General features: G+C 42.5%; 1 protein-coding gene across 3 annotated transcripts in view; it reads right to left on the bottom strand.

Moving 5' to 3' along the window:
• LOC140714037 (sorting nexin-1-like) overlaps positions 1-23,797 on the bottom strand; it is a 73,399-nt gene that overhangs the window by 37,771 nt on the left and 11,831 nt on the right. For 2 of the 3 annotated variants that reach the window (XM_073024698.1, XM_073024701.1), the window contains exons 2-5: positions 21,222-21,318; positions 17,103-17,224; positions 5,819-5,897; positions 814-857 (exon numbers count right to left, since the gene is read on the bottom strand). In XM_073024698.1, coding sequence (XP_072880799.1) covers positions 814-857; positions 5,819-5,897; positions 17,103-17,224; positions 21,222-21,318 — 342 coding nt within the window. The remainder of the gene's footprint in view (positions 1-813; positions 858-5,818; positions 5,898-17,102; positions 17,225-21,221; positions 21,319-23,797) is intronic. The other variant, XM_073024700.1, reaches the window with a different exon arrangement.

Below are 23,797 nucleotides of genomic sequence, written 5' to 3'. Positions count from 1 at the left end.
AAATCAAAGTATTGAGTACAGTAGCTGGGATGTTATGTTGAAGTTGTATGAGATATTGAGGAGTCCTAATTTGGAATATCGTGTGCAGTTTAGTTACCTACCTACTGGAAAGATTGAAAGAGTGGAGAGAAAATTTACAAGGATGTTGCCAGGACTAGAGAACATGAATTTTAGGTTGATAGGTTAGGATTTTATTCCCTAGAATGTAAGAGAACACAGAGATTTGATAGAGGTATACAAAATTTGACGGGTATAAACAGGGTAAATGCAAGCAGTCTTTTTCCACTGAGATTGGGTGAGACTAGAGGTCATGAAATAAGAGTGAAAGATAAAAAGTTTAAGGGGAACATGAGGGAGAACTTCTTCACCCAAAGATGGTGAGTGTGTGAAACGAGCTGCCAGCAGAGATGGTGGATGCGGGTTCAATTTCAGTATTTAAAGGAAGTTTAGATAAGTACATGGATGGGAGGGGTATGGACTTTGTACAGGTCGACAGGACTAGGCAGATGAATAGTTCAGCATAGACTAGAAGAGCCACAGGGCCTATTGCTATGCTATAACATTCTATGACTAGCACTCAAGCTGTGCAGTGCTATAAGAATCTAAAGCACTGTGACTGCAATTTCCTGTATGCCCAGCACTTTTCCAAGCTAGCATTGTGCTTTTGTAGCATATCACAAAATAAGCAATAAAGCATACCGTCTAATCAATGAGCACAACTGTCATTGTTACAACATATGAAAGGGCATTGCCATGCCATTTAGAACAGTGTGCCCGACTGTAAGAGACACCAGCCAGTGCACTGATACATACCAGCGTGGACACTTTGTAAGCCATGTAGGCGGCCATGCCATCACCTGAGGAAAAATTGAAATAAATATTCCAGTACATTGCTGCTGTATAATGTGTTCATTCTAGTTTCAGCAAGAGCAGTGGTTCAAAGTGAAAGTTATCACAGTACATACATGTTACCATATACTACCTTGAAATCTGTTTGAAATGTAAAAATAATATTTTTCAGTATAGTAAAATACAATAAAGTTTATGAAAAACTATAAATAACAAAGACTTACAAACAGCCAATGTGCAAATAAAATAAATAATACTGTGCTGTTAAGTTCTTGAAAGTGAGTCTGTAGTTTGTAGAATCTGTTCAGTGTTGAGGTGAGTGAAGTTCTTCATGATGGTTTAGGAGTCTGATGGTTGAAGGGTAATTCCCGAACGTGGTAGGCACCTGTACTTTCTGCCTGATGGTAGTAGCAAGAAGAGAGCATGGCCTGGCTGGTATAGTTCCTTGATGCTGGATGCTGTTTTCTTGTAGCAGTGCTCCAAGTAAGTGTGCATATGACACGAGAGGGCAATTTCATGCATGTCAGCACTGGAGCCACTGTCCATACACACAGACAAACACTGCTTACTCAGGAGAACATGTGCAATTCCGTCAGCTACAGAACAGGAACACTAAGACTCAGTGTTTTGCCTCATCTGCTCTCATTCTTTCACAATAACCAGACAGGGATCTAGTCTGGGACTTGAGCCATGAGCCTTGAATTTCACATTTTAAAAGGCAAAGCCAGTAAGAAGTACAGGGTGCACACACAGAATGCCGGAGGAACGCAGCAGGTCAGGCAGCATCTATGGAAATGAATAAACAGTCAACATTTCAGGCCCAGACTCTTTATCAGGACTAGAAAGGAAGAAGGCAGGCAGAAGCCAGAATAAGGTGATGGGGGAAGGGAAGGAGGGTGGTTAGGATGAAATAAGAAGCTGAGGTAAAGGGCTGAAGGAGGAATCTGATAGAGAGAGGAAAGGCAAGGAGGAGGGGAACCAGAGGTAGGTGATGGGCAGGTGAGAAGGGGAAAGAGAATGGGAAATGGAAAAAGAGAGGGGGGTTGGGGGAGGTGGGAAGAAGAGAAATTACCAGAATTAGAGAAATCAATGTTCATGCCATTAGGTTGGAGGCTACCCAGATGGAATAAAAGGTATTGTTCCCTCAACCCAAGTGTGGCCTCATCATAGTAATAGAGGCAGCCATAGACCAACCTGTCAAAATGAGAAGTCTAACTGAAATAAGTGACCACGGAGAAATCTTAAGCGTAAAGCAGAGTGTGGAGCGGGAGGGAAATACGTAGGATCCCATTGTAAATAGTGGAAGTTATAGAGAACGATGTGCTCATAGTGTGATAGGCAAGGACAGGGGAACTCTATCCCTATTACGGTGCCATGATGGTCTGGCAAGAGCAGATGTGTGGAACATGGAGGAGAGGAGGGTGAGGGCAGCATCAATGATGGTGGAAGGGAAATCCCATTCTTTGAAGGAAAACTCCTTAGATATTTTAGAATGGAAAGCCTCATCTTTGGACCAGATGCAGCAGAGACATAGGAACTGAAAACAGGGAAAAGCATTTTTACAAGTGACAGGGAGGGAAGTGGTATAGTCAAGATAGTTGTGGGAGTCAGTAGGTTTAGAAAAGATTAATAAATAGTTTCTTCCCTTTCTCAACCTCTGTCCCTTCAGAGATCAAGATCGTCACTTTTTATTGTCATTTTGACCATAACTGCTGGTACAGTACACAGTAAAAACGAGATAACGTTTTTCAGGACCATGGTGCTACATGAAACAATACAAAAACTACACTAAACTACGTAAAACAACACAAAAACTACACTAGACTACAGACCTACTCAGGGCTGCATAAAGTGCACAAAACAGTGCAGGCATTACAATAAATAATGTACAAGACAACAGGCACAGTAGAGGGCAGTAAGTTGGTGTCAGTCCAGACTCTGGGTATTGAGGAGTCTGATGGCTTGGGTGAAGAAACTGTTACATAGTTGGGAGAGACTGAATGCTTCGGTGCCATTTCCCATATGGCAGGAGGGAGGAGAGTTTGTATGATAGGTGCGTGGGGTCCTTCTGCTTTGCGGATGCAGCGTGTGGTGTAAATGTCTGTAATGGCCGGAAAAGAGACCCTGATGATCTTCTCAGCTGACCTCACTATCCGTTGCAGGGTCTTGCGATCTGTGATAGTGCAATTTCCGAACCAGGCAGTGATGCAGCTGCTCAGGATGCTCTCAATACAACCTCTGTAGAATGTGGTGAGGACGGGGGGTGGGAGATGGACTTTTCTCAGCCTTTGCAGGAAGTAGAGATGCCGCTGGGCTTTCTTTGCTATGGAGCTGGTGTTGAGGGACCAGGTGAGATTCTCCGCCAGGCAAACACCAACAAATTTGGTGCTCTTAATGATCGCTACCGAGGAGCCGTCGATGTTCAGCAGAGAGTGGTTGCTCCGTGACCTCCAGAAGTCAACAACCATCTCTTTTGTTTTGTTCACATTAAGAGACAGGTTGTTGGCTCTGCACCAGTCCATTAGCCGCTGCACCTCCTCTCTGTAAGCTAACTCGTCGTTCTTGCTGATGAGACCCACCACGGTCAGGTCATCGGCGAACTTGATGATATGGTTCAAGCTGTGTGTTGCAGCACAGTCGTGGGTCAGCACAGTGAACAGCAGTGGACTGAGCACACAGCCCTGGAGATGGATGGAGTCGGAGATTGAGAAAAGGGGAAGAGGCATCAGAAATGGACCAAATAAATTTAAGGGCAGGGTGGAAGAGGAGGGCAAAGTTGATGAAATTAACAAGCTCAGCATGGGTGTATGAAGTAGCACCAATGTAGCACAAAAAGAATTGGGGAGCATTACCAATATAGGCTTAGAACAAAGACTATTCCACATAGCTGACAAAAAGCAGGCATAGCTGGGTCCATGTGGGTATCTATGGTTACACCTTGGACCTGAAAGTGGGAAGAGCCAAAACAGAAACTTGAGGGGGGAGGACCAGTTCCACCAAACAGAGAAGGATGTTTGTGAAAGGGAACTGATTAGGTCTGTTATCCAGAAAGAGATCTTTAGGGCCTTCTTGATGGGGAACAGAGTGCCTAGCAGTTAGATGATCATATAAAAATGAGGTGATCAGGGCCAGGGAATTTGAAGTGATTGAAGAGATGAAGTGTCACAAATCCTAAGAAGAAAGGAATCGAACCAAGGGAGACAAAATGGAGTCAAGGTATGCAGACACTAGTTTAGTGGGGCAGGAGAAGGTAGAAACAGTGGGCCTACACAGACAGTCAGATTTGTGGATCTTTGCTAGGAGGTAGAAATCACAGTGTGGGGCAAGGGAACTGTAAGTTTGGTGGCAGTAGATGGGAGTTCTCCAGAGTTGATGAGGTTGGTGATGGTGTAAATCTTCAAAATGCCAGGTTGTCAACTCAGTGAAGTGCTCTTGCAAACTTCAAACTTGCAATTACTTCTTTGGTGATTTCTTTAATAATGGACTGGTACACATGGCACTTACAAACACACACTAACACATTACTACAGCTCCCCAGATTTTAACATCAAGGCAGTTGCTGCCTTTGTTAAGCTACCACTTCCATCCCCCTTCAAGGACTCTTCAATTTACCTGTTTGCCTACATTACAAAACAGATAAAGCTGGTGACTGAGAAAACTGAAATAATGATATACATATCTTCAGCTTCTTTTGCCTCTCTAAAAGCAAACATGAACGTATGCAGCATATCTTTTAATCCTTTGCACACTAAAGTGATCCCTTTATCAGTATGAATAAGTCCATATCTAGACCAGGATATATCACAATAGCAGCTTTGATTTTCACTAAATATTTCTTTTATCATCTTGCTCCTCTATGCCAAGCTCACTTGCTCCTCGTGCTGAGAAAGGTGAAGTGCAGGCTCTGACTCTATGCGGAGTTATTCACCAACAGTGCAGCCCGGAAATAACTACCTACAGCTTCCCTAATTTTTGGAAATTGCCCAGACTCCAGGCTTTGTCGGAACAAGCAGACTCACCCTCTACCACAAAGGCACTATAACTCTGCTCGGTGCATCTGCTCCATCACCACATGCATCTCTCAAAGTCAAATGCCGCCAGTACGTGAGAGAGTAAATTTATAAAGACAGATACTACATTTGGGGTGTCCAGTGAAGGGGCTTGTCATGTCTATCCTGGGGAGGTTCACTCATTACACCTGTGGCTCCAAGTAGATGTTTGCATATGACAGCACCACACACCAGTACACCACTGGGCTAAACCAGATGAGGGTAGCTGGAGGGTCTCATATGCCCATGAAATTGTGACACGCCTGTCCTAGCATGCAAAGTCAGCTCCAGCTTACTGGGTTGATCCAACGGCCAGGAAGACAGCTCTGCAACGTTTTGTGGAGAGTGGAGGGCATGACAAGACATGGTCATCCACTGCAATCAAGAAAGCCCCCGTTGTGACAACCACTCATACCACTGGACTCGGACTTGCAAGGTCGAGAGAGTGGAACAGTCCTAGTGTAACGGCTTTTCCACTTTAAAAACTCTCCTGCACAGGTTTCCTGTCATCACTGGACTCGACAGATAACCACAATTCCAATTACATTCTTTAAAAATTTACAAGTAATGTATAGGAACCATTAGTACAGCAGCCAAACACGCAGTGCCCTAGACAACAGAAATATATTCCAGAGACAAGATGCTGGAATCTGAAGGAAGATAACCTGCTGGAGGGACTCAGCTAGTGGAGCAGGTTCTGTGTGATGCTTTGCTTTTGGGGCGGGGGGGAAGAATTATCAACATTTCAGGAAGTTTTGACCCAAAGCATAGCAATTCCTGTCTTCTCACAGACAGTGCTGGACCCACTTCCTCCAGCAGATTGTTACCTGAACTATACTCAATGTTTCTAAGCAATAGATTAATCAGAAGTAAATCACTTGGCCCTTGGGCATAGAGCCGCCTTTGAAGATCAGACTTACCCACTTTCTCCGGCTCAGTAACTGTAACAGTCACATCAAACTCATCCTCATCTTCCTCCCCTTCTTCTTCAACTAGCTGCTGAAGGAACGAAACCACACACCAATCTTAACCCACAGTGAACAGGCAAAAACACACACCACACAGTTTTTAGTCTCAATTACTGTAGCCATGTGACAGAAGCAACTTTCTCCTAGTTAACACTCAGGATCATTATGCTTTCCAGAAAATCTTAAATTCCATCATTAAGTTGTGTTTATGGGTCCATGGTTTACAGCTTCAGGAAGTCAAAGTTACCAGGAATGTTAATGAAGGCAAGGCAATGGATGTTGTCTACATAACTACAGCAAGGCATTTGACAAGGTCCCACATGGGAAGTTGGTCAAGAAGGTGCCGTCATTTGGTAGTAAAGTGGGTTAGATATTGGCATAGTGGAAGAAGCCAGAGGATGGTAGTAGACGGTGGCCCCTCTTACTGGAGGTCTGTGACTAGTGGTGTGCCACAGGGATCAGTGTTGGGTCACCTACGTCTACGATCTGGATGATAATGCGGTAAGTGAATCAGCATATTTGTGGATGACACCAAGATTGAGTATATACTCAACAGTCAGGAAGACCATCAAAGCCGGCAGTGGGATATGGACCAGCTGGAAAAATAGGCTGAAAAATGGCAGATGGAATTTAATGCAAACAAGTGGGAGGACAAACCAGACTAGCACTTGCACAGTGAGCGGTAGGACACTGAAGAGTGCAGTAGAACAGAGGGCTCTGGGAACGTAGATCTATATTTTCTTGAAAGTTGCATCACAGGTAGATAGGGGTGCAAAGAAAGCTTTTGACACATTGGCCTTCATAAATCAAGGTATTGAGCACACAAGTTGGGATGTTATGCTGAAGTTGTACAAGACATTGGTGACGTCTAATATGGAGTTCTGGTCACCTACCTACAGGGAAGATGTCAATATGATTGAAAGAGTTTCAGAGAAATTTTACAAGGATGCTGCCAAAACTTGAGGACACAAGTTAAAAGGAAAGGTTGAATAGATTAGGGCTTTATTCCCTACAGCGTACAAAATGAGGAGAGATTTGCTAGCGCTAAACAACATATAGATAGGGTAAATGCAGGCTGGCTTTTCCCACTAAACTAGAAATCATGAGTTAAGGGTGAAAGATGAAATGTTTAAGGAGAACATGAGGGGGAACTTCTTCACTCAGAGGGCAGTGAGACGGTGGAACGAGCTGCCAGTAGAAGAGATGAATGTAGGTTTGATGTCAACATTTAAGAAATACTTGGAAAGGTACATGGATAGGAGAAGTATAGAGGGCTATGGTCCAGGTGCAGGTGAATGGAACAACACAGATTAATAGTTCAGCACAGACTAGATAGGCCGAAGGGTCTGTTTCTGTGCTGTAGTGTTCTATGACTATGACTAAATTTATCAAAGCACATTCAATATATTTTACCACATACTACCTAGAGATGTAAATTCCTGCAAGAAAATGAAATATAATAAAATTTATTTAAAAATATAAAGACCGATAAATATCAAACTATGTAAATAAAAAAAACTGAGAACATGAGTTGTAGAGTCCTTGAAAGTGAGACTTTTCAGTGTCACTTGAGTAAGTCTTATAACAACTCATGGAAATCTACCATCTAAACCAATGCACCACTATACTATTAGTTCCAATAACAGGGAAGGGAATTAATAATTTGGTTCCTCTCATCAAAAACTGCCAGTTACTACATTCAACGAAGAAAGATGGGAATTTGGTTTAAGTTACCTCATCAATACAAGACCAACACTGAGACTTGTTCTACAATATACCAGCAGCATTTCAGCAACACACCTTTTAAACAGAGCAAATGGTACCAAGGTTCTGAGTAAACCTTATAATACACATTAAAACAGGCAACATGGAAAATGACCTAGCTTCTCACAAGGCCTAGGATCTGCACTGCAGGGATCAAGTTAAACAGAGTGCAAAGGAAAGGAAGTAATTACTCAAGGAACTCATTACTGGTTTTCTTGTATATCCAGTCTGTTTTCTACACCCACCGCCATCCCCATACAAGCAAAACTAGAGGTATAACAGATGCAGCTCGACTGTTTGACAGTGTATAAAGGGAACCTGCAACCCACCAGATGCAACTATCTCAATTCAATTTATACAAAGAACAGGGGTCACTTTGGGGGCAGCTGAGGGAGACAGGCAGAGGAGGACTAGGATCTATTCTAAGGGATGTGTACAATCAGCTCCTCTGGCGATGTGCTAATTGCAATAGGAACTGAGCAGTGAACACGAAGCAGACCTGGGAATTGTACGAGACTCAGAACTCAGCAAACACACAGTGACTGTAGAGATGACTGAGTGCTCTGATCATTAAAAGCAAGTTCTGTATGATAGTTTGAATGGCATTGGTATTGGCCATAGCATTTAAAATAGAACAAAGCAACATTACTGCCCGAAAATATTCTAAATGTAAATTTGCCAATTACCGCCAAAAAGCAAAGGATCCTATCTAGGCCACACCAGCCCCTTTGTGGGCGATTACAACAAAGTAAAGGAAGCACTTCAATGGTGTGTGATGCAGAGAATCTACATCACCCACACACATGAACAGCCCCTTCAACAATCAAATGTACACAATTACCTGCTCCGTTTAACCTTGTTCAGGCAACCAATGAGAAAGGCGAATGCCACAGCCATCAAACTTAAACACAATAACCCTGCTAGTGTAAGTCTACACTACTGTACCCCAACGGGCCAGCACATTAAACAGTGACAAACTGACTGTATTAAGAAGTTTATTCAGACATCCAGCTTAGGCCAAGTAAATGTTTTCAGCACTCCCTTAATAAAGGGTTTAAAATATGGGATTCCTGCTAGTTTCTGTCCAAACAGTAGGTAGCATCAGAGGTAGATACACATTCATACTAAGAGCAACTCAAGACAGCCATAAGAACAGCCTTGCATGCTGATGCAACCCAATTGCACTCAGACACTGTGCAAGTCCTGTAATGGTGACTGCCAGTTATTTCCTCATTCGACCATAGGAGCAGAATGGGGCTATTTGGCCCATCAAGTCTGCTATGCCATTTCATCATGCAGCTCTTCTGCATTAGGCAGCAAACAGTAGCTCTTCTCTTGCTGTTACATACAGTGGATTCCAGTTCATCAGGCCAGACACCTTATTTGGGTAACTCTTAACGAGCAAAACCTAAGCAAGAAAATATCTGGGATTCCTTTGGTTAATTTAGGACACTGAGCCACTTAATTGGGACAGACCAAACAGTTTCTAACTAACATCAGCTGCAAGCACTTGTGTGTCTGTTAGACAATACACTGTATTTAGAGTGAATAGTTTTTAAATAGCATCTGTTGAGCACGTTTGTGTTCAAAAAGCAGTGATTTTTGTCACTGATAGTTGATGAGAAATAAGCAGCAAGACAATTCAAAACTGTTTTGCTCACTGTGGTTTCAAGAATTGAGGCTTGGAGATCCCAGAAATGGCCTGGAGTGAAAATGAAATAAGTTAGGAACTACAAGAGAATTTGAATCAGAACACCATGAGATACAGGATCAAGTCTGCTCTGCCATTTCATTGTAGTAGATCCATTTTCTCTCTCAGCCCCAATCTCATGTTTCCTCCCCGTGTCCCTTCATACCCTGACTATTCAAGAATCTATCAACCTCTGCCTTAAATATACCCAGTGACTTGGCCTCCAGAGCCACTTGTGAAAACAAATTCCACAGATTCACCACTCTCTGGCTAAAGAAATTCCTCACCTCCATTTAAAAGGACATTCAAGTCAAGTCAAGTCAACTTTTGTTGTCATTTCGACCAAAACTGCTGGTTCAGTGCATAGTAAAAATGAGACGACGTTTTTCAGGACCATAGTGTTAAATGACACAGTACAAAGAACTAGACTGAACTAAGTAATAAAAAAAACACAGAAAGCAACACTAGACTACAGACCTACACTGGACTGCATCAAGTGCACAAAAACAGTGCAGGCATTACAATAAATAATAAACAGGACAGTAGGGCAAGGTGTCAGTCCAGGCTTCGGGTATTGAGGAGTTTGATAGCATGGGGGAAGAAACTGCTGGGCTTTCTTTGCTATGGAGCTGGTGTTGAGGGACCAGGTGAGATTCTCCGCCAGGTGAACACCAACAAATTTGGTGCTGTTTACGATCTCTACCGAAGAGCTGTTGATGTTCAGCGGGGAGTGGTCGCTCTGTGCCCTCCTGAAGTCAACAACCATCTCTTTTGTTTTGTTCACATTAAGAGACAGGTTGTTGGCTCTGCACCAGTCCGTTAGCTGCTGCACCTCCTCTCTGTAAGCTGACTCGTCGTTCTTGCTGATGAAACCCACCACAGTCGTGTCATCGGCGAACTTGATGATATGGTTCAAGCTGTGTGTTGCAGCACAGTCGTGGGTCAGCAGAGTGAATAGCAGTGGACTGAGCACGAAACCCTGGGGAGCCCCCGTGTTCAGTGTGATGGTGTTGGAGATGCTGCTCCCGATCCAGACTGACTGAGGTCTCCCAGTCCCTCTATTATGAGGCTGTGTCATCAGGTCTGAAACTCCTCCATGATAAGAAACATCCTTTCCACATCCACTCTATCGAGGCCTTTCACCATTTGATAGATTTCAATTAAGTCACCCCTCATTCTTCTGAATTCCAGTGAGTAGAGGCCCAGAGCCATCAAACACTCCTGATATGATAAGCTTTTCAATCCGGGAATCATTTTCGTGAACTTCCTTTGAACCATCTCCAACATCAGCACCTCCTTTCTTCGAGAAAGGTTCCAAAACTACTCTATACTCAAGGGATGTTTCACCAGTGCTTTCTAAAGACTCAACATTACATCCCTGCTTTTATATTCTAGTTCTCTCAAAATAAATGCTAATATTACATTTGCCTTCCTCATTACAGACTCAACCTGCAAATTAACCTTTAGAGAATCCTGCACGAGGACTCCCAATTCCCTTTATACCTCAGATTTTTAAATTTTCTCTCCATATAGAAAATAGTCTGCGCTTTTACTTCTTCCAAAATGCATGACCATACACTTCCTGACATCGTACTCCATCTGCCACTTCTTGGTCCATTCTACTAATCTGTCTAAGTCCTTCGTAGCCTCTCTGCTTCCTCAAAACTACCTGTCCTTCTAACTATCTTCATATCATCTGCAAACTTGGCCACAAAGCCATCAATTCTGTCATCCCAGTCATTGACCCATTGTCTATCCTGCTTTAATTTCTTCAAAGAATTCCTACAGATTTGTCAGGCAAGATTTCCTCTTGAGGAAACCATGCTGACTGTGGCCTATTTTATCATGTGCCTCCAAGTATGCTGAGACCTCATCCTGAAGGACTATGGGCTATTTTATCATGTGCCTCTGAGAACCCCAAGACCACATTCTTAACAATCAACTCCAACATCTTCCCAACCACTGAGGTCAGAATAACTGGCCTATAACTTCCTTTCTTCTGCCTCTCTCCCTTCTTGAAGAGTGGGATGACATTTGCAATTTTCCAGTCCTGGGGAACCATGCCAGAATCAACTGAAAGATCATTACAAATGCCTACACAATCTTTTAAGCCAACGCTTTCAGAACACTGGGATATAGGACAACTGCTCCAGGTGACTTATCTACCTTCAGACCTTTCAGTTTTTCAAGAACCTTCGCCCTAGTAATGACACTTCACACACTTCTGCCCCGACACTCTTGAACTTCCAGCATACTGCAAGTATCTTCCACAGTGAAGACTGATACAAAATACTTATTCAGTTTGCCTGCCATTTCCTTTTCCCTCATTACTACTTTTCCAGCATCATTTTCCAGTGGTCTAATATCTACTCTCACCTCTCTTTTACTTTTTATATATTTGAAGAAACCTCTGGTGTCCTCTTTATTCGTATTCAATCTTTTCCTGCTTTGTGACTTTTTTAGATGCCTTCTGTTGGTTTTTAAAAGCTTCTTAAATCTTCTAACTTCCCACTAATATTTGCTCTATTACATGCATTCTTGGGTTTTTATGTTGGTTTTGACTTCAAAGTTCAAAGTAAAATTTGTTATCAAGAGTACATACATGTCACCACATAGAACAGTAACTGAACTACAAACATTAGGAACTACTAACTGTAAATAAACTGCGCAAATGCAGATATAAATAAATAGCAAAACGGCATGAAATAACAATATAATATCCATAAATATAAGTCTTTAAATGAGTGTAGTTATCCCCTTTTGTTCTAACAGCCTGATGGTTGAGAGGTAGTAACAGTTCATGAACATGGTGGTGCGAGTCCTGAGGAAAGAGTATGGCCTTGTTGGTGAGGATCTTTGATAATGAATGCTGCTTTTCCACAGCAACGTCTCATGTAGATGTGCTCAATGGTTGGGAGAGTTTTACCCATGATGTACTGGGTTGAAGTCACAATGCAGCCAGTCAGCACACTTTCCACCACACACCTATAGAAGTTAGCCATGGTTTTTGATGACATGCTAAACCTCCACAGACTCCTGAAGAAGTAGAGGCACTGTCATGCTTTCTTCATAATAATATTTATATGATGGGTCCAGATCAGTTCCTCTGAGACAGTGACACCCAGGAATTTAAAGCTACTGACCCTCTCCACCTTTGATTCTCATTGGCTCATTGACTTCTGGTTCCCCTCTTCTGACGTCTACAATTAGTTCCTTGGTCTTGCTGACATTGAGTGAGATGTTGTTGTTATTGCACCATTCAGCAAAGTTTTCAAGCACCCTCCAGTATGCTGATTCATCACCCCCTTTGATACAGCCCACAACAGTGGTGTCATCAGCAAACTTGTATATGGTGTTGGACCTGTACTTAGCAACACAGTCATAAGTGTAAAGTGAGTAGAGCAAGGGACCAAGTACACACCCCTGTGGTGCCCCTGTGCTGATGGAAATTGTGGAGATGTTTTTGGCAATCTGAACTGACAGATCTACAAGTGAGGAAATCCAGGATCCAACTGCACAAGGGAGTATTGAGGCCCAGGTCTTAGAGTTTATTGATTACTAATGAGCTTTGCCAGCCACAGTTGTGTCATCCTGTCTTTAGAATACTACATGACTTTAACTTCCCTAATATTGATTGGCACTTGATTAGTTCCAAGGGTTTCGATGGGGCAGAGTCTGTTAAGTGTGTCCAGAATGGATTCCTGTCACAGTATGTTGACAGGCCGACTAGGGGGAATGCCATACTAGATCTAGTATTAGGTAACGAACCGGGTCAGGTCACGGATCTGTCAGTGGGTGAGCATCTGGAGGACAGTGATCACCGCTCCCTGGCCTTTAGCATTATCATGGAAAAGGATAGAATCAGAGAGGATAGGAAAATTTTTAATTGGGGAAGAGCAAATTATGAGGCTATAAGGCTAGAACTTGCGGGTGTGAATTGGGATGATGTTTTTGCAGGGAAATGTACTATGGACATGTGGTTGATGTTTAAAGATCTCTTGCAGGATGTTAGGGATAAATTTGTCCCGGTGAGGAAGATAAAGAATGGTAGGGTGAAGGAACCATGGGTGACAAGTGAAGTGGAAAATCTAGTCAGGTGGAAGAAGGCAGCATACATGAGGTTTAGGAAGCAAGGATCAGATGGGTCTATTGAGGAATATAGGGTAGCAAGAAAGGAGCTTAAGAAGGGGCTGAGAAGAGCAAGAAGGGGGCATGAGAAGGCCTTGGCGAGTAGAGTAAAGGAAAACCCCAAGGCATTCTTCAATTATGTGAAGAACAAAAGGATGACAGGAGTGAAGGTAGGACCGATTAGAGATAAAAGTGGGAAGATGTGCCTGGAGGCTGTGGAAGTGAGCGAGATCCTCAATGAATACTTCTCTTCGGTATTCACCACTGAGAGGGAATTTGATGACGGTGAGGACAATATGAGTGAGGTTGATGTTCTGAAGTATGTTGATATTAAGGGAGAGGAGGTGTTGGAGTTGTTAAAATACATTAGGGCGGATAAGTCCCCGGGGCCTGACAGGATAGTCCCCAGGCTGCTCCACGAGGCAAGGGAAGAGACTGCTGAACCTCTGGCTAGGATCTTTATGTCCTCATTGTCCATGGGAATGGTACCGGAGGATTGGAGGGAGGCGAATGTTGGCACCTTGTTCAAAAAAGGTAGTAGGGATAGTCCAGATAATTATAGACCAGACAACACACACAAAATGCTGGTGGAACACAGCAGGCCAGGCAGCAAACGTCGACAGTGCTTCTCCTTATAGATGCTGCCTGGCCTGCTGTGTTCCACCAGCATTTTGTGTGTGTTGTTTGAATTTCCAGCATCTGCAGATTTCCTCGTGTTTGCTCTTTAAATTATAGACCAGTGAGCCTTACGTCTTTGGTGGGAAAGCTGTTGGAAAAGATTCTTAGAGGTAGGATCTATGGACATTTAGAGAATCATGGTCTGATCAGGGACAGTCAGCATGGCTTTGTGAAGGGCAGATCGTGCCTAACAAGCCTGATAGAGTTCTTTGAGGAGGTGACCAGGCATATAGATAAGGGTAGTGCAGTGGATGTGATCTACATGGATTTTAGTAAGACATTTGACAAAGTTCCACACAGTAGGCTTATTCAGAAAGTCAGAAGGCATGGGATCCAGGGAAGTTTAGCCAGGTGGATTCAGAATTGGCTTGCCTGCAGAAAGCAGAGGGTCGTGGTGGAGGGAGTACATTCAGATTGGAGGGTTGTGACCAGTGGTGTCCCACAAGGATCTGCTCTGGGACTTCTACTTTTTGTGATTTTTATTAACGATCTGGATGTGGGGGTAGAAGGGTGGGTTAGCAAGTTTGCAGACGACACAAAGGTTGGTGGTGTTGTAGATAGTGTAGAGGATTGTCAAAGATTGCAGAGAGACATTGATAGGATGCAGAAGTGGGCTGAGAATTGGCAGATGGAGTTCAACCCGGAGAAGTGTGAGGTGGTACACTTTGGAAGGATAAACTCCAAGGCAGAGTATAAAGTAAATGGCAGGATACTTGGTAGTGTGGAGGAGCAGAGGGATCTGGAGGTACATGTCCACAGATCCCTGAAAGTTGCCTCACAGGTAGTTAGGGTAGTTAAGAAAGCTTATGGGGTGTTAGCTTTCATAAGTCGAGGGATAGAGTTTAAGAGACGCAATGTAATGATGCAGCTCTATAAAACTCTAGTTAGGCCACACTTGGAGTACTGTGTCCAGTTCTGGTCACCTTACTATAGGAAGGATGTGGAAGCATTGGAAAGGGTACAGAGGAGGTTTACCAGGATGCTGCCTGGTTTAGAGAGTATGGATTATGATCAGAGATTAAGGGAGCTAGGGCTTTACTCTTTGGAGAGAAGCAGGATGAGAGGAGACATGATAGAGGTGTACAAGATATTAAGAGGAATAGACAGAGTGGACAGCCAGCGCCTCTTCCCCAGGGCACCACTGCTCAGTACAAGAGGATATGGCTTTAAGGTAAGGGGAGGGAAATTCAAGGGGGATATTAGAGGAAGGTTTTTCACTCAGAGAGTGGTTGGTGCGTGGAATGCACTGCCTGAGTCAGTGGTGGAGGCAGATACACTAGTGAAGTTTAAGAGACTACTAGACAGGTATATGGAGGAATTTAAGGTGGGGGATTATATGGGAGGCAGTGTTTGAGGGTCGGCACAACATTGTGGGCCGAAGGGCCTGTAATGCGCTGTACTATTCTATGTTCTATGTATCTATCCTGCACCTTCCAAATTGCTCCAAGAAATTCCAGCCTTTGCTGTTCTGCCATTATCCCTGCCAGTGTTCCTTCCAATCAATTCTGGCCAGTTCTTGCTTCTGTAATTTCCTTTATTCCACTGTAATATAGATACATCTGATTTTAGCTTCTTCTCAAATTGCAGGGTAAATTCTATCTCATCATGATCGCTTTTTCTTAAGCTTTAATGAATTCTGTTTCATTGCACAACACCCAATCCAGTATAGCTGATCCCCTTAGGGGCTCTACAAGTTACACTTAAAAAAAAGCCATCCCATACGCATTCTACAAATTATACCTCTTGGGATCCATCACCAACCTGATTTTACCCAAACTAACTGCATATTGATGACTATCAAAACATTGCCCTTTTGACATGCATTTTCTATCTCCCTTTGTAATTTGTAGACCACATCCTTACTACTTTTTGGGGGTTTGTATACAACTCCCATCAGAGGCTTTTTACTCTTGCTGTTCCTTAGCTCTACTCACAATAATTCTACACCTTCCTGTCCTATGTCACCTCTTTCTAATGATATGATTTCATCTTGAATGATATAATGAAAATGAAAAATGAAGATCTGTAAGATGTAATCATTGAAGGTATTGTATGAAGGCAGTCCATTATCTGCATTAGGTGTCTGTGCTGATTTTGTTTGTTTACAGCCAATCAAAAGAATGCGGCAGTGACCACATGAATCCGTAAGACCAAGACACTGGAGCAGAATTAGGCCATTCAGCCCATTGAGCCTGCTCTGCCATTCCATCGTGGCTGATCCTGGATTCCACTCAACCCCATACACCTGCCTTCTCGCCATCCCCTTTCGTGCCTTGACCAATCAGGAATATCCCCCTTATCTAGAGTATCTAGATTCCAGTGAGTACAGGCCCAAGGCTGCCAAACACTCCTCATACATCAACCTCTTCATTCCCCAAATCATCCTCATGAACCTCCTCTGGTCTCCCACCAATGAGAACACCTCTTTTCTGAGATATGGGGTCCAAATCTGTTGACAATACTTCAAGTGTGGCCTGACTAGTGTCTTATTAAGTCACTGCATTATCTCCTTACTTTTATATTCTATTCCACTTGAAATAAATGCCAATATTGCGTATGCCTTCTTTACCAGTATCCTCCATCAATAATTATTAGGAACTAATACTCAATTTTATAGTACTGTAGTAGTATTGGTTGTGTTCTAATCTGTTCTGTATTTCATTTAAATACACAATTTAGTACTCAGTTAAGCAGTAGTTTGTCTTTTTTTTAAATATACCTTTGTTACTATTTTCATGAAACTTCAGCTGCCTATTGTAGCAGCTACTTAGTTGGGCCAAAACATATTGGTCCTTGATGAGTACCAATTAACTGGAATCCGTTATACTTACCAAAGGAGAGAAAAAAAAATTAAAATCTCTCAGAGAACCAAATACAGCTGAGGACAGGGAAAAGAAGGGAGGTGGAAAAATACCAAGTCATGTTCCTCTATGATTTGTGCACATTAAACATTAACACTTTGAAATGCCTCCTCACCTCTTGACTGACTTTGCTCTTTGATGTGCTGGGTGGAAACTTTACCGATGACTCTGCAGTGAATGGTTTGGTCTGACTCTTGTCATTTGGAGGACTGTCCAGAGACAACTCCACTGTGGCTTCTGCAACAAGAAACATTCAATCTAACTTAGTGGGGCCACACTACCCTCAGCAAGTCTGACCACAAACAAACAATACCTTTGACAAAATGAAGGATGCCAACATAACATGCAAGATTCAGAATTTATCCTGCTAAGAGCTGGATCATTCTGATTTGATACAGCAAAGCTCAGACCATGATTCAAACATTTACAGCCAATGTCACATATCACACTTTATACAAGACTCCATTCAGTTTTGTTTAATTTTTAAAAATTTATTTAGAGATACAGCACAGAACAGACACATCGAGCTACACCACTGGCAACCCACCTGTTTAATTTTAGCTTAATCATAACCAATTAACCTACTAAGTGGTACACCTTTGGGCTGTGGGAGGAAACCAAAGCACCTGAAAGAAACCCATGGGAAGGAAGGTAAACTTGCTTCCAGAGAACACTGGAATAGAACTCTGAACTCTAGCACCCTGAGCTGCAATAGGGTCATGCTAACTACCGTGACACCCCAGTTGTGTTACTGGAACTCAGCACTATCTGTTCCCTTATAAAACCCAATCTCTCAATGCTGCAGCTCTCCCCAAAATCATTATAAAGCCCACTTGACAAGTGCTCACTTTAGTACAAATAGGCTTTGGTTCTAGATAACTGAGACAGATTCTATTCACTTATTAACATGGCAGTTTTTATCATTTCTAATCACCCTGCTGAGGGTGTATTGTACATATTTGCTCAAAAACAAAACAAAATCAATGACAAAGAACCCTACAAATGTCAACACATTATATCTTAACCAGAGAAAATGAGTTCTGCAATTTGCAATGAAAGCAGGAAATGCCATATATTTGGCACGTCTAGCCACCTCTGTGGAAAGCCCAACAGAATGTTACAGATCAATGACTTCTAACCATCTCTACTCTTCCTATCTCTCTCCCAGCTGCAGAGCTCAGGCCAAACAGGGACCATGTCTGATGGGGTGGAGAACCAAGCGGCTAAGTGACAAATCCTAGTGCTAGGTTGTTAATCAGAATCAGGTTTAATATCATTGGCATATGTCATGAAATTTGTTACACCCATCTTCATTATATGCGGGGGATACGTTCCTCGCAGTCAACGCATAACGTAAAATCGCATAACACGAATAATTATTTAAATGAAGAAAATAGGGATGCGTCCCAGAGGGCTTCCTAAGTAGGTTTTATCTGTAATTTATTCACATTTTCATACCAATACGACACAAAAGCAGTACCACAAGGCACATCTGTATTATATTTCATCAATTTAAGGTAATATTCAATGTAATAAATCATTGAAAGTTAACATACTAGGGTGTACAGTACTCACCAACAGTGGCAGGTGTGTTCGCTCTGGGAGGTGAGTGGTTGTTGTGGTGTCAGGCAGCTTTAAGTGGATAAGGTGCATGGATGGTTGTGGGCGTCAGGATCATATCAAGCACAGCAAGGGGTGAAAGAAGACTCACAGAACTCTTAGAACTGCCAGCACTGGTTTGAAGAAAGTGGTGAGGGTTGTTTGCTTGGCAGCATTTTGTTTTTCAGCATAAATTTGCATGTAAGAAAGAAGGGTTGACGGCAGAGAATGTCTGAAATGCTGACTCCGTTCTAAACTTGGGTCCACGTCCATCGCCGTTTGGGCCAAGTGTTCCGAATTTCACCATTCCCTCACCGTTGGCAATCTCCCGGGATTTTCAAAATCGTCTGTTGCTTGCAGCATCTGAGAGATAGGTCACCGTTAAAAAAAGCGCCTTGAATATGGATCACACCTTGGCTGAGTGACTGAATTAGCGATGTTGTGTTAGGTGGCAGAAAATGCACTGTTACATTAGGATGAATGCTGTCCAAATGTTTAGGATGGGCTGGCACATTGTCAAGCAACAAAAGAACTTTAAAGGCAAGATCCTGTTCCCGGCAGTAGCGTCCCAGAGCTGTGATACCTCCACCTGATGCTGCGCTGTTTATAATTTCCAACTTTTTCCCCCCAAGTGTTAAAGCGGTTCTCTGCCGCTCGGCTGATGGCCCAGGACATGACATCGGATGCTTAGGAGGCATAGTTAAATATTTCAAGCATAAAAATCACTGGGCTGTAGGTAAAACCAACAAAAGTTTAAGAGTGCAAGATCACGAATCCACACCTTGCCAAAACCAATGCGAGACTGGCAGGAGTGAGATTGTGAGGCGCGCACACCTGACTTGTATTGGCAGGAAAGCAATGTTCCTCGCATAACTGAGTTTTGGACGCATATAAGGAGACATTGGTAGAAATAGGTTCCTCGCATAACCGTGAATCCGCATAGTCTGAAGACGCATATAATGAGGATATGGTGTATCTTGTGGCAGCAATACAATTTTAAAACTATAATTAGTACAAAAATAGAGGAAAAAAGGTGAGGTAGTGTTCATGGGTTCATTGTCCAGTCAGAAATCTGATGATGGAGGAGGAGAAGCTGTTCTTAAAATGTTGAGTGTGTGTCTTCAAGCTCCTGCACCTCCTCCTTGATAGTAGCAATGATGTGAGGGCATGTCCTGGGTGATGTGGGTCCTCAATGATGGAACTTTCCCATCAGCTTTTGAAGATGTGGAAGCTAATGTCCATGATGAGGCTGGATGAGTTTACAACTTTTTGCAGCCTTTTCTGATTCTGTGCAGTGGATCCTCTGTACCAGACAGTGATGCAAACAGTTAGATTGCTCTCCATGGTACATCTGCAGAAATTTGCAAGTGTCTTTGCTGACATACCATGTCCAACACTTCACAGTTGATGTATGTAGGAATGTCAAGAGGGGGAATGCATGTGAGCAGTAGAACAATAATGTAGCTGTCAGATGCAGAACTCTATTGTTACACGGCAAATTAGGTAGCATTTGCGGACAAAAAGCAGTTTATATTACAGATGGATGACCTTATAGACCAGTCATGATATAAACACGAAAGGTTATTTATGCAAGGTTGTAGAATTCAATAGAGACCTTGTGGTCAGTTTGCCTAGACAGAAGAAGGTAGCGTTCATCAAGCTTATGCTAGACGGGCTCCCTGAATGCCTCAAGGGAAGTGTTACAAGTACTAGTATGACATCTGCCCTTTTATTCATTTTTACCCTTCCAAATTTGGAACATTAGACCCTTTTGCAACAGGAGGAGGTCCACAGGAGTCTGAGCCCCAGAATGTAAGGGTTAACGTACGAAAAGCATTTGATGTCTCTGCGCATGTACCTGCTGGAGTTTAGACTAATGAGGGAGGATCTCATTGAAACCTATCAAACATTGAAAGGCCTGAATATAGTAGACGTGGAGATGATGTTTCCATCTGTTAGAAAATGTAGGACTACGTGGCACAGCCTCAATAGAAAGGCATCAATTTATAACAGAGAATAGGAGAAATTCCTTTAGCCAGAGGATGGTGAATCTATGGAATTCATTACCATAGACTGCTGTGGAGGTCAAGTCATTGGATATATTGTTGACAGGCTCTTGATTAGTCAGGGATTCAAAGCTTCTGGGGTAAAGGCAAGAAAATGAGTTTATATTAATATGGAAAATAAAGCAGCCACGATTGAATGGCAGAGCAGATGCAATGAGCCAAAAAGCCTAATTTTGCTCCTCTGTCTTGTAAGAGTGGCCTGGTCCAACATAACAGCATTGCAGGAATCCCAGGACTCAGTGCTCAGCATTGTTTAAATATATTCAGAACATGAAATGCAGCATTTTGATTGGACATTCACTACAAAGGCAATAGACTTCCAACCAATAACGTGCCCAAGATTTTCAGATGGCAATTGAAGAGATGTGATCCCTGGCTTCAAACCTGTGTCGCACTGATGAAGGAATATAGTCACATTTTTACCAAGCATTTGTCCTCCAAAAGACAATTCACATTATCCACATTCATCTATGAAATTCTTTATACAGAAATACCTCCCCACATCCATTGAAATGGTAATGAAAAAATGAAATGCAAAGTGTCTGATTGCTGGGTGGCAGAATCCTTACCTGCAAAAATATCTTGCTCTTCATCATCAGAATGTATGCCATTTGTCTTGGAGTTGCTGCTGAGAGTCTTTGTGGAATCCATGGGCAAAGGACTAATCTAAAATATAAAGGTCATTAAATATTACCCACAGAATTACCCACATGTTCAGACTTCTTTTTTTAAATCAAAGAATCAAACTTCAAGATTTCAATAAAGTCAAGCCTCAGTCAGTCTGAGCACTTACTGGTGGCACAGACTCTCTACATCAAGGATTCCCAGCCCTTTTTATACCACGAACCCCTACCATTAACCAAGGGGTCCATGGACCCAAGGTTGGGAACCCCTGCTCTACATCAAACTGGACAGTGTTTCTAACGATATTACCCACCAATACACTCCAATCCCTCACCAATGAGGAAACACAAAGGAAACACACAAGATTCTGTGGATGCTGAAAATCCAGAGTAACACACAGACAAAATGCTGAAGGAACTCAGCAGGCCCAGCAGCTCCTATGCAGGGGAATAAGCAGTAAATGTTTCAGGCAGAGACCCTTCATCAGGACTGGAAAGGATGGGGGAAGAAGCCAGAATAAGGTGGTGGTGGGGGGGAGAGAAGGGGAAGTCTCCAGTTTCTTCACAGAATTCTCCAAGCGAACAAATGCCAACTTTCCTGCAAGTTGGCAAGTATTAGTGTCTCAACCCAACTCAGGTTTACAAGGAACAGCTTCTCAACCCAGTCTGAGTTTACAAGGAACAGCCTCTCAGAACTCTCTGCCTTTTCAGTTAGAGATTGAACAATTGCCATCCAAATATTCCACTAGACGAGGGGTTCCCAACCTGGGGCCCATGGACCCCTTGTTTAATGGTATTAGTCCAAGGCATGCAAAAGATTGGGAACACCTGCTGACTCGACTTTCTGTTTTTCTTAATAGTTTCCCATTGTTCCTTTGCAAAACCAGAACACAACAGGCAATGATTGCAAGAGGATATTATCTGCGAAAAGCAAATCGTATTATTTTGATCATAATGCATTCAATCAAGGCCCCAAACACTCCACACAGCTACTAAACAATTTGTGGCAGAGGTCAGTGACCAGACAAAGCAACCTCCAAATACAAAGCAAAGTAGGAAACAAATTCCTGCCCAGGATGATGGACAATACATTCCAAACACAATAAATCTGTCAGATTAAAATGTCAGGTTCAAGGTTTGTTCTGCTACAACCTACACAGACAGAACAGAATCACAAACAAAACAAAACCATTCCAACAACAGAGGAAGCTGTGAAAATGCAGAGCCTGATAGACGTGGCACGAAGCAGCTGTAGTTCATTACTCTCTTGTTCCAACCTCAACCACAGGGAAACCATTACACTCTGATCTTTCATTACTGGTCTAAATCATTTAACGAGCTATTGAGATCAGTACCCAAATAAATTTTGTTAAAACAAACTATTCACACTTGCACTTCTTTACATAACAATTTTAAATAGACCACGATTTAGTTTCAAATGAAAAACGTGGTTTAAACTTTAGGAGTACATGAATATATAAAGAAATTTAAAATAGTGAGACTATGATATAAACAAAATACTTATTGTAGAGTTTGGTGCAATAAATGGTTAATCACTTTAAATCTCATACTAAAGATATAGCAGGGAAAAGAACCTGAATCACTGTGGTGAAATATTGGATCTCAGCAGCAGTGACCAGGCATGAAGACAGTGCGGGGGGCAGAACAGATTGGATAGGCTCAGGAAGTTGAGTGATCCTCCTGTCTTCCAGGACTCACACCAGGTTCAGGATCAGTTATTGCCCCTCAAACATCAGGCTCCTAAACCGGGGGGGGATAACTTCATTCGCCCCATCACTGAACTGTTACCAAAACCCACGAACTCATTTTCAAAGTCTCTCCATTTCATGTTATTGAAATTTATTGCTTATTATTATTGTTTTCTTTTTGTATTGGCATAGCTTGTTGTTTTTGCTTGTTGTTTAGTTGGTGCGGTCTTTCAGTAAATCTATTATGGTTATTATTCTAGTATGGATTTAGAGTATGCCCATAAGAAAATGAATCTCAAGGTTATATATGGTGACTTTGATGATAAATTACACGGGCATGGGCTGCAGAGGAGAAATTCAAATAAACTCAAATTGACCAAATGTTAGGTTTATCGATTTGGTAAAAACAACCAGAACCCTTGTGGTGTGACTGGAGCAACATAAACACCGGCGTTCCTCAGCACTGCAGGTCAAGTTTGTCTGTGACACACAGCTTCACCCTACCGTCAGCAAACTAGTCAGGTGACACTTGTGCAATATGGATTTGACTACATAATTGTAATTTTCTCTGCAGTTTAACAATTTGATATGTATTTTACGTAACTACCTATTTACATACAATTGGTTAGTATGTTTCCTAGTGGTCACAGTATGTACTGTATATGCAGTTGTTCAGTTTGTCCTCCAGTGGTTACAGTTCTTTATAATTCTGGAAGCTTCTGTATTGCATTGTTTGTTAGGGGATATCTTATGTACAAATTTGAATGGAATGTCTCGTATCTATGAGATACCAGGAAGGCAGAGCACGTAGGC

This window comes from Hemitrygon akajei, chromosome 21, assembly GCF_048418815.1.
Source record: "Hemitrygon akajei chromosome 21, sHemAka1.3, whole genome shotgun sequence".
Taxonomy (NCBI): domain Eukaryota; kingdom Metazoa; phylum Chordata; class Chondrichthyes; order Myliobatiformes; family Dasyatidae; genus Hemitrygon; species Hemitrygon akajei.
This window is presented reverse-complemented; position numbering and strand designations above follow the sequence as displayed.